Raw genomic sequence first — 12715 nt, forward strand, 5'->3', positions numbered from 1 at the left:
TGGTGGGTTGTAATGAGGTAAACACAGAACATTATCAAAAAATTAATGTAAAAAATGTTTTTGCAGGATTTATTACTGGCACTGAAATAAAATCATGTAACTTTTTTTAGTACAAAGAGTTTGTAATATAAAGTAGTATCTTCAGTGGAGATGAACTATTGAATACAATGATTATTTGTACTGACTCATTTCTTGAATAACAAAACTTCATGCATTGCTGTTCCTTAGATATTTTATCTACCACATCCGGCACAATCAAAGCTTAACACCAAGAAAAATATATATTTCAGAATACACACACTGCTTTATTGTACTGCAAATGTTTATGTTAAAAAACTATAACTGTACCAACAAAGTTTCACTAAAATGTGCTTTGTATGATCAGTTGTTAGCAATATTGTAGTCAGGTACCTGACATATAACAAGTGACAGACATCCATACAATCATAAATCTACTGGTCAAAGTACAAGCTACATAAAATTAATATGACTCTTGTTGTCTACATATGGAACTAACTTAAAAAACTATGGTTTACATAATGCAACTCAAGGAAAAGTAATTCATCCTGCCAGAACCGAAATATTGTATACTTCTCATTAAAATGCTATCGCTTCCACAAGCTTGAACAACTGCTGGCATGTCAGCTGTCCCTCCCTGTCTTTTCACATAAACTTGTAAGAGTCTGCTTGGACACTGAAAAAAAAACCACACCCTCAGGAAATTAATACTTAAACTAAAGTCAAAATTTTGAAGACAATGATTATGCATGGAATTCTGCATATACAATACAGGAGCATAATGATTCCATACATGCAGCATTTTCTACTTAGAAAACTCTTAAAAGTTTTGTTGAAAATCATCTTCAGCTCTCACACAGGTTATATTGTCAGTAAATTATACCCGCATGTAAAAATACCAGAAATGAATAAAGAATTCTACTGCTTAGTTTTAGCTATGTAAAAACTATGCTTCCCGATTATAAACTCAAGTGTCACTGGATTTCAGGCTCTCACAGTGGTGACTGAAGAGTTCTGTCTACTGGGATATGATGCCATGTAGTCCAGTGAAAGCTGAATGACATTTCAGAGGAACATACCACTTCCATGTTCAGGGCTGAAAGTGAGAGAACCAAGAAACCAGTATGAAGCTTGCTTGCCTTAATCTTTGACCCTGAATATGGAAGCAACATTTTCCTCTGGAACATCTAATAGATTTCTCCATACTACTCAGTGTTATGTCCCAGAAGACCCACACACTATCATCTCAATTCCATGACAATGTATCTAGCTCCATTTGGCCCCATATAATTTCTTCCTGCTTCCTAAACTGGAAACAGAACTTAAACACTTGACAGTAAGGGGAGCATCAATGAAAACCTAATAGAACTGAGGTCATCCTCAAAGAAGAGTGCTTCTCTAAGTTGCTGGAATAGGGATGTTCAGCCACAAGGAAATTACAGTGATAGGGAAAAGAAGTTACACTGTTACTGGATCAGTCTCACAATTTTTTACACACCATCACAGAAACATAATGGAAGGACTAGGGAGATTCTTAAGATTTAAGTGTGCAACAATGGTTTCAACTTCAGTTATAAAGCAATGAATGAGCTGCAATATTTGATTGTGAAGAACAGATGGAACAAGGCAGGTATAGCACATCTGAAGGCAATATTCCAGCATGTGCCTGGAGAGTGACACACTCAATATCCCCTGCTCAAAGATGAACATTCAGTTGACATGTACCTACTTACACAACACATGGCTTTATAAACCTCTAAAATAATATATACCTAGTAATGACAAGTGGACCAAAAACTATACACAGATAATAATCCATAAATCAGATGATCCATACGAGCAGTAATAAAAGTGTACTTAAAATAAATTCACTAAAATGAGAATACAGTGAAACCCCTCACTTGAAATTCCTTGTTTTAAAGTTTTCCATCATTTAATATTCTCCTGAATTTGGTGTTCAGATGCACTGCTCCCCGAAGAAACAAAGCACTGGTAATTCAGATATCACTGTATGAAACAAAACACCAAAGTTCAGCTCAATATTTTAGCTAATTTTAACTTCAAAAGTTTCACTGTATGCAGATCAATGTAAGCGAATAACAATTCTTGGGAACAGAGGACAGTACATGTATCACCATCCATGAATTTAAAGGAAAGGTAAAGCACTATTAAATTTTTTTTCTGATACCAGAGAAAACTTTTCCAGCCAGTGACCTGGTTGACCACATGATGGGTGATAGTGTGGAACAGGGGGAAAGTATTTTGTGTTGTCATCCAGAGCCGGTACTTTGCTCTGACAGATGTCAACCACCATATCCATTATTAGAATAGCAATTTTGAAGATGTTTACCTTTCCTTTAACAGGCTGCATTGCTCATGTTCCTTAATAGTTGCCAGAATCTGCACCACTCTGACAGCTGAAAAAATGACAAAACCAAGTACATTAATAAAATCCACTTCAGGGAATATATGGAGAGCAGTAAAATCCTTTATTCTTGCATAAGTATGGAGAACAGAAATAGAACTGTTATTAACCAAACACTTCCATTTTCTATAGGATTCTGACGATGGTGTATAACAAGCAGAGATATTGGGTTTTCGGACTTTATCCATCGTCCTGGTTTTAAGATAACCAAGAAAAACACGTTTCGGAAACTGGATCTGTTTCCATCCTCAGCTGAGGGAAAACACCTATTCTGTTGGGTCCCTTAGAAAGAGCTAGCCTCAATCACTGGACCAGTGATTGAAACAGATCCAGTTTCCGAAACGTCGTGTTTTTCTTAGTTATCTTAAAACCAGGATAATGGATGAAGTCCGAAAACCCAGTATCACTTCCATTTTCTTTATAACTGAAATGTTATGCTTATCAATATGCTATATCAAGATTCTCCTGTGATAAGTTCCAAACCAAAAAACAATAAATGTAAAAAATTAATGTCTTAGAGACAAACTAAATCTCAAACACAATGTGTGGGTGTGCACAGATGAAATACTGTTTTGGTATCCAAATTCTGATTAGAGGCTGAGTGACTAGCACAGAGCTTTCTCACTACTAACAAGAGGAAGGGCTCAGATGGAACCAGAAATAAAAGAAAAGAAGAGGAAAAAAGAGGCTGTGCTTTTGCATACTCATGCTTTCAGTTACCATTATACCCAAGAAAGAACTTAATTGGATTATTGCTGCTGCTTCATTAGTAGGGCAACTGAAATTGAAGTGTACACAAGAAAAGCTGTCATGCAAAGAAATTGGCCACAGCTTATAGAAAGGCATGGAGACCCATATTTTCTTTCTGTTACAATAGTATACAGCAGTCAGTAAAGTGACCAGGCAATGGCTGGACAACCAGGATTCAAATCCCAGTACAGGTATTAGATTCATCTCTTCACCTTCATATCCAGAGGGAACTGTGGGGTTTCTCCCTGGAGGCTAAGCCAGTAGGTATATATAACAGAATTTTTAACACAGAGGGTTCATGTAAGTAGCTCTACACTAACACAAACTACTGTCTCCTAAAACTACAAACGCTGACTACACAAAATGTTCTAACAAGGTCATAATAAAATGTGTCCAACAACACATCAATATCACTCATAAGGCATGTAAAATAATAATGGTCGTGATATAATACAACATATAATGGCCTATAACAAGTAACAAATTACCTCTATTACTAATGTGATAATACTTATTACAATTACACTTAAATCATACAGACAAGTATATAATATGAAAATCATTCATTAAAAATTACTGTCATAATTTATTAATGATTTGTAACACTTTCATATTACACACATCTTGGCCTCAAAACTTTGAAAACTGTTTGCTCAAAGCAGATTTTGTACACTGGTTGAAAACTTTTAATTACCGAATTATGAGCAATCAATGAAGCTTTAAGAAGAATTCAGCTCCAGCAGATTTCTTTTCCAGTTGTCAATAAAGTTACACTACTAAAGTTTACTGACATACACTTCTCAAGCAGGAACCTAGATGGTATGGCACACTTTAATGTGCACAGGTGGGAATCTGTTGTTTGCATACATTTCTATGTGCTTTCTGTAATTGGATTATGCTTTGTTTAGATATAAAGTGGTTGGTGCTTCTGTTCGTCTTATTTCGATAATATATATATATATATATATATATATAAAAGTCGAAGGCTGGCTGAGATGTTCCTCCAAAGACCCAAACAGAAAGCTATGAAGTAGCCATGGGACTGGACAGCAGATAACATTGCAGTCTCAATAACATTTCTGAAAACAAGTTTCCACTGCCAAGTGTCCATATGCAGTAAAATTATGATTTAATGTATAAAGGGACGATCAACAGAGGTAGCATCTGTGGAAACAGTAGCCAGAAATGAAAATTGTTTATGTCATGTGTTTCTCCAATTTTCTGCATTTGAGACAATTCAGAATGTGATGCTGGATAGCAAGAGTTACATGGCTGACCATCAGGTGGTACTCAACTGCCAAAAACAAAATTCCACTGTTAACTGAAATTTCACTGAAAGCACTCAAGTACCCATTCAATATTTCTTTTCGCATACTGTTCAATTTCTTCTCAGCCCCATCATGTACTTCTATTTAAAATTATGTCCCCATAATACATTAACTGCCAGTCATGGTAGCCGAATGGTCTAAAGCATGTACTGCTCGCTTGGAAACCAGGATCGTGGGTTCGAATCCCACTCAGGGCACGGATGTTTAGTTTGTTTGTTTGTGTGTGTGCGTACGTTTTTCTGTGTTTGTGTACAGGTAGAGGCCTTGCGACAAGCTGATCACCCGCCCAAGGAGTCCTACCGAATGTGTAAGATCTAGAAAAACCGAAGTGAACGGAGAAGTTCATGGAGGTAGGCCTAGGCCCACTGGGGCTGTAGTGCCAAGGAAAAAAAATACAGTAATTATGCATTGCACTGTAGTTACGTTTGCAGGTGAATCTAGGCTGGGTATAAAATTAAAATAAAACAAGCATAATTTCCGCAAGTGCCTCTTGACACCTGGCAGCCCATCAGGGCACAATGATATACTAATTTGGGAAATGGGAGAATTATCTATCACAACACCTCTTCATATCCAGTTCCAAACTTTGCATCAGCACAACTATTCTGACATCTGCGACAGCTAAGGACTGTGTGTACATGGTATTACAAAATGTTACCCACATGCAGCAAGCCGGAGCTGTCCCTGAAGCATGCAGCCATCTTTGTAGGATGATTAGCGATTCCTTGTTTCTCAATTAAAGAACAACAAAATCACTAGTCTTCCACACAACAATGACCAAGGTTAGTTACTTGCAATTCTTCTTCAAATTAGTTACAGTTCTTCACTACTCCAACAATACTTGCATCCCAAACTGTCTATGGGACATATAAACCATTAATCCCTGAGGTCACTTAACTATGACAATGCATCAAGTCCATTGTGTTTGAATTTACAGGGCGCAATCTTATTTGAAACAATATTAACCAAATGTCTGAGGTAAGTTTTATGAAAAACTCCCCTCTGAGGTATATTCAAACCTCCAGGTATAAATTTCACATTTAAATGAATGTGAATTCATAAATGTTGATAGGGTGAGTCTGGCAGAGGACCTGGAGGAGTCACAATCTAGTTGAAAATGGAGTGTGGTCTACATGTCCCACAATTTTCAAAAGACAAGAGATGTAACTCTGCTACAAATGTTAGGTTCTAATACTCTGTATCCAAACAGTAATATGCCACAGTACCAACACCACCAAGATAACCATACCCTTTCAAACACTGTCAGAACAGAGTTCTCAAGCTTGTTGGATCTGTGATTCCATTATTCCGCCATTAACCATTCCAGTGCCAGCTTTCGTAGACACTTCATGCCAAAATAGTATTTTTTTTTTATATTTTCACAGAATGTTCAGGGGAAAAGAAAACAACAGTCCTATATATATATAAAACTGATGATTACTCCATGAATTTTATTTTGCCATTAATCTAATCAATGCTGGCACTGTTTAGGCTTTGAGAGAATCAGAAGAAAAATTTTGCATGCCTGGGAATTTCATTTCTGTACTCTGTACATACAACTGTTGCTAATGGCATTGGAAGCATACAAGATTTAAAGCACCATCACCACTCTCTAACAAGTTTTAGTGTAAAATCTATGAAATTCATATCATTCTGATAAATCTGTACATACCACACAGCTCACAACACACTATTAAAAATGAGAATAAACTAAGCCAGCACCCACACTCATCACACACATGCACCACATGCCCAAGTTGTTTCCTGGAAGCTCTTAGTAACATATTCTCAGCAGACACATAAAAACATGTCCCCATAATAAAGCTGCTATCAGAGGAAAACAACTCAACACAGACAGTTACTGTAAAATTACAATATTTTCTGAAAACCAGAATGAAAAGAATGAAAGTTTATGTAAGTCTGGTAGAAGTACCACAAATTATAAACTGATATCACAGAGATTACCAAGTAAGTTACAGATGATAAGAGAAGCTCCGGTACAGTGGCACTGAATGCATTTCCTTCCGGCCTGAATAGAGGATTTATTCAATATTAAAACAGCTGTAAAATGCCAGAAACAGTTCTCTACTAATTACTTTATAACCACTGGAACACCGCATTCAAGAGTACAGCAGTACCACTGTCCAAGATGCTTTGTTTCAAAAATTGCCTGCTTCAGATTCAGCAATGACAATTCTGTATCATTTGGTCACAATAAATCACCACACAGCAACAAACTCTCGGTCTGTTGCAAATTGTCCTTGTATATCTATAAATTTATTGATGCTACACGAAAGGCTGTTTAGAACTAAGTAAGATGCAAACGGATGAATCTGGAAGGAAGCTGTTGTGGCCCACGTGCAAGTATTATCCTGTCATTTATCTGAATAGACTGATGAAAAATGAAAAATCCCAGTCAGGATACTGGCTCCTCAGCTGAGGTCCAAACTTCTTATCTTACAAATACAAAACAGATAAATTATCAGTGAACGAACTAACATGTTAAGAATGGAATTGAGTTCTGTTATTTAACATCACATGGGTAAGCTAACTGGAAGAAAAGTCTAATACAATTTATTTACTTTACCATTTATCAATATGGTTCTAATACAGTCACTTGGTTGGATTAAGTTGCTATTACAGTCCTGGCTAAGAATGAGTTGGGGGACAATCAAGTTCTTTGCTCCCTGTAGACTCTAAAAGTGCCATGTAATGAAGTTTACTAAAAAAAAAGAAGAACAGCTCTCTCCAGCCCACAATGTACCAGATCATTAGTCACAACACTTGTTTCTTCTTCTGAAATCACACAAGTGTGAAGTGAGGTCTCTAAAGTAGTCAATTCCAAACTATTTCTTAATGAACTTCTATTGTTGAAAATGACATGGAACTAGCCTCTCCCCATCTCATACACAAATAATTCATCCCTACCTTTTAACCCAGATCAATTGAAAAAAGAATAAGCTACTGTTAAAGTTTGTTCAAAGACACCAACTAATGATTCAGCTACAGCCACAGATGGCTGCCATTCTGCTGCTCACAGAGCAACTATACAACAGATCTGTTACGACTACAAACATTGCAGCAAACTGAATACAAAAGTCACATAAGAAGAGAAGTTCAGCACCATACCCATGGTCATAAGACTAATACATCCATCTACTCTTAGGTAAAGAGATAAGAGCTGTACACACCAACACGTCATCACACCACCAACCAATATACATAGATGCTTACCTCTGCTGAAGGAGATACTGAGCCATTTGTATTTGATTGGGTGAGCCAGTTATTGTGATTATACGATCATTGGAACCAGGCAAAGGTTCATCAATGGTGATCCCTGCTCCAGAATCAGATCGTATTTTACGTATCCTTGCTCCACCCTTTCCAATAATGGCACCTGCCAACTGAAGAATAAAACAGACTGAAAACTTTCATATACGTACAACTGATATGTTATGTACATATATGTGTGCACATTCTGTCCAGCCTGCTTGATTTTAATTGTCCACACATAGCACCGATATGCAGAACAAAAGAACTCGCTTGCTCGCCACCTTTAGGTAATCCACACACCCTTTAATTCCTACTAGATACTGGTAAACTAGATCAAATTAATGGTGCATTTAACTGGCATCAACTCCATCTGAAGCTATCTTATATTCAGGACAATTCTGTTTTACTTACAAATATGGTAAATCAGTCTTATAAGTCACAATCTACCACTGCCCATCCTGTACTCGGCAGGGAATTTCTAACGCCAGAATGAAGCGTTTCAATTGGGGGTGTGGGGAAAGCAGTTTATTAATAAAGCTTCACTTGTGAACAAAATGCTTTGAAAACATGAAAATTCTGGTCACATTCCCATTAATGTACTTTAAAGTGAACCATAAATTAAATGATCCACTTTAAACAAAACTGGAACAAATCATGAATACCTACATCTTTGGGGATTGTAACTTGAGTAGACCCCTTTCCTCCTCCAAGCATTGGGCCCTGCCCTCCACTGTTGCCACCACCCATGTTCATTGGCGAATTGCTCATCATCCCATTTGACGCATTTCCTAAAACAAAGATAATTTTGGCTTCAAATATCACATCTTCCAGCTCTAAGATCTCCTAATAATTCAGGAAGATATCAATGAGATCGATCAATAATTTAACATAGCATAATGCAAGAAAAAGTCTAAGCACATCTGTTTTCATGGTGTAATATAATGCAGCCCAGTGTTTCTAATATTTATCCAATGTTCCACCCAATTGGCAGAAACAGATCAACGATTCTGCATATAAGAATAATTATGTTATTCAAATTTCAAGTATCTAAACAATATAAAAGAGTAGTTAAAACAGAGGGCAAATCAATCACATCTTGTGTATTTGCATGTGTGGCTCTTATGCCTCGGAGAAAATGAACCCTCATTACAATATATCACCCACTCTTGGAGCTGAGCCCTTCTTGAGAAGCCACCAATTGTGCAGCTACTCAATAACTTCCCAGCATTTTATGGAACCCAAATGTTCATTGCCGTCTTCACAAGATATCTCTACTGGTCTCTGTCCTGAGCCAGACCAATCCAATTCATACCATCCCATCCTATCTCTCCAAGTTTCAATTACAATACATCAGAACTAAAAAAAATTATATTCCTTTTTTCTTTGAAGATAATCTACTAAGGTGTGCACTTTGCTGTTACTGAAGGTTCTGTCCATTATATCCACAAGACCTCCACGTGCTCAGTCTTCTAGCTCCTGCAACCAATACGGATTTGTGCACTTTCACAATCATATTTCACAGTCTATTGTATACAGGCAGTTAAAAATCTGCAGCTACGTATACCAATACGTATATATTCTGTAGCATGGTATGATATTTCAAAAAGACAGACAGTTGGCTCTCTGCTTACGTCTTGCTTATCTACAACTGTGATGGCTGGATGTACAAGAATTAATGAAAGCAGGGAAAATTACCACCAGAACAAATATGAAGAAACTGTCTTTCACTTGCTCAGGCAGAATACCCAAAATAACTTAGGACAATTGTGTTCCTGGATTTTGAGACAGAGAGAGAGAAAGTCTAACGAATGCTGCAGACCAACCAAATATTAAAATTCTTGTTATCACTTTTATTATTTCATTAAATGACAGGACCTATGAAAATTGTAAGTTAAATATGATATCAGAACTATGGACAAGAACACTGGATGGCATAGTGCAATGGCTATCATTCCTATTGAATAATGTTCAATAGATGGTATAATTAGAGGTTTCTGAAGTTTTCAACACACTGGAAAACATCTTCCTGCTCTATGACAATCAAAACTCAGACATAATACTTGACACAGCTAATCGTCACCATGAAATGAAATGAATATTGCATCTTCATTAAGTCCTCAAAATGTAAGCGTCTCACTGAATGAATACATTAAGGATGCTACAATCAAGAAGCAATGGGGTCATTAGATGTCACAGTTCATGTAATTAATCACAAGAAGGAACAACACTCATTCTGGCATTATGAAATGCAGAAATACCTGCAACAAGAGAGCAAACGTTAACTCCATTTTTGATTACAGTTCCAAATGTACTATTTGCAATTTGGGTCCCTGATTCATCTCAAGTGTTCATATACAAAGCTCTTCAACAGTACAAGTACATCTTATTTTTTATTTTGTTAAATATGTACAATATTAAAAATATTCCAAATTCAAATTATTTTTTTGAAATATGAAGTTTTATTCCAGCTTTCTGTAAAGTAGCACGTAATACACAAAAAGGTCCAAACAGAAATTAAATGAAAATTTTTGTGTAGACACCAATTACAAAATTCCACCAAACTCTACAGAATGGTTTTGGATGGTCATTTGTTCCAGTACATGTTCATTCTAAGCAATGAGTGTAATGAGCACAGGACACAAGGAATAAAAGTTAATTATCTCTCAAAGGAGACAGCAACTGGGAAATTAATAAAGTGAAAGAACAGTTTTCATTTTCAATACTCACTCAAAAAGTGGGTGAATTGCCTCTGGTTTATACCAAAGAGCTTTCCAATGGGAAGGAAATAAAATTGACTGTGCACATAAATTATGACATGATCCTGTCTGACACATCTTTTTTAATCAGACAATAATTGTTATCTACTTAATATTATTATAATGCAAGTTTTGAGATTCTCAAAGCAGTGACTATAAAGAATACATGGTATGTGGCGCCACATAGTCTGACAGTTGTTCACAACCTAGTCTAGTAGTGTACCAGGCTACATGGTATAACATGCCTGAAGACAATACTCTTCTTACACTTCTTGGAGATAGTATTATTCAATTTTTACAACAGAGACTGGCATTTCTTGTACAACAAGCTTAGAAGTTATTAGGTTAAAACATTCAATGAACTATGAATTATCACCAACTTTATTTAAACATGACAATTTATCCTTACAGAAACCTTGGAGAGAGGACAAGATTACTACCTCATGACCATCCTGTTACTATCTGGAAGTTGGTGTGATTCAATGAACAAAAAGTAATTAACCACAAGCACAATGTCACATGTAAGACAAAGATAACCAGACTGAAACATGGAATGAGATTTATAATAAATCAGACTATAGAAGCAGATTGTGCACATTTTATTCAGAATAACCTCTGTCCAGGTGACACCTTGCACAAAGCTCAGACAATTCAGATAATCAATTTTCTACTGATTAAAGATAATACATAAAGAGCAACAAGACCTTAACCACCACTGCATAAAGAGAAACCATGTGGTATCATGAAAAGTATACCAAATGAATCTCTGCATTCTTTTATGATTCCCCTTGCTTGTGCTCAGTCTTCCAAACTGTACTAAGTTCTGAAGAGTGTGGTTGGATTTGTAGACTTTCAATGCTTTCTTGCACCTCTGGATGTCATTCTGACATCTGTTTGTCCACCAGGAACCGTTTGATAGGCTTGATACTGATCTGATGCAATGGCAAAATTGCCTGAAATATGCCACTAAGTGAAGTTCCTTGGATTGTTTCACTGATACACTTAACTCTCGATTATCCGGGGGCAGATTAACCGGTTTGCAGCTTAACCGGGGCTTTTCTGAGGCTTATATGTTGTTTAACATTCATTCACTTTTGTTTCACATGGTGAGTTGAAACACTATTTTCGCACTAGTGTGAACCGATCTCAGCATTTTTTGGTCCCGTTATGCTAACACAGTGTTCTAGGGTAGGGGTGAAAGAATGCAAGGATTTGTGGAAAGTTTCAAGGACAGATACACCGCCCCAATTAGTCTCTTTGTATTGATCTTCAAGTACATTAGCAAAATGTCAGGGTGTAAAAGGAAGCGTGTTGTGTTAAGTATTCAACAGTAACTCGTGTGAGCCGGGCTTCGAAATGTTAAGCAGTGACGAAACCGTAAGTTCAGTGGTGGTGCAGTCAGAAGAGCGGGAAGAAAGTGAGAATGAAGAAGAGGTGGACAGTGATGCTAGTAAGAAAGTACCACATGGTGCTGCTCTTAATCATTTGGAATCCTTACTAGACTATCTTGAGAGTGAAGAGAACAGTTTATTAAGTGACAAGCTAATATTACGTAGGTTTTGTATGGATATCCGTAAAAAGGGAGAAGCCGCAAAAAGAAAACGACAATATTAATTTTTTTTAAGTGTTAAGTCTGAATATTCGTAAAAAGTGTTGGATGCTGTTGAACACTGTGATTGAAATAACTAATTCATACTGAAGTGTAATGTAAAAAAAGTATTAAATAGGCCATGAGATGACATAAAAATGAGGTTGAATAAATTTAAATACAGGTAGGCCTACAGTACTATGAAGGTACAGTATTACAGTACTACTTTTAATAAAATTTGTCTTAACCAGGTTTTCGAATAATCGTGATTTCCATCCTCACCATTATCCCGGATAATTGGGAGTTGAGTGTATTTGGAAATTTTCTCTCTGAAAGATTTGTCTGTGGCACAGTCAATTCTGGTATACAATATTATCCAGCTAAATAAATTCACCAAAACAATGAATTGCTGTTATTTCTGAGTATTTCTGACAAAGGCACACAAGTCTTAATACCCTGGACAGTCTCATTCACCTATGTTTTCTGCTACAATGCAATGGGTCAGAAGGTGGTTCTAGTCTCGTCTTCAGCCAAAAAGGGGGATATAATCCAAAACATTAGTAACCAATAAATACCA

General features: G+C 36.5%; 1 protein-coding gene across 7 annotated transcripts in view; it reads right to left on the reverse strand.

Moving 5' to 3' along the window:
* Window positions 1–42: 42 nt before the first annotated feature.
* LOC111874090 (heterogeneous nuclear ribonucleoprotein K) overlaps window positions 43–12715 on the reverse strand; it is a 58334-nt gene continuing 45661 nt past the window's right edge. For 6 of the 7 annotated variants that reach the window (XM_023869303.2, XM_023869302.2, XM_033755329.1 and 3 more), the window contains 4 exons: window positions 8461–8582; window positions 7756–7925; window positions 2369–2435; window positions 43–694 (listed from right to left, as the gene is read on the reverse strand). In XM_023869303.2, the coding sequence (XP_023725071.1) occupies window positions 2402–2435; window positions 7756–7925; window positions 8461–8582 (326 nt within the window). In that variant the 3' untranslated portion in view covers window positions 43–694; window positions 2369–2401. The remainder of the gene's footprint in view (window positions 695–2368; window positions 2436–7755; window positions 7926–8460; window positions 8583–12715) is intronic. The other variant, XM_023869307.2, reaches the window with a different exon arrangement.

The sequence above is a fragment of the Cryptotermes secundus genome, unplaced genomic scaffold (assembly GCF_002891405.2).
Source record: "Cryptotermes secundus unplaced genomic scaffold, Csec_1.0 scaffold2346, whole genome shotgun sequence".
NCBI classification, from domain to species: domain Eukaryota; kingdom Metazoa; phylum Arthropoda; class Insecta; order Blattodea; family Kalotermitidae; genus Cryptotermes; species Cryptotermes secundus.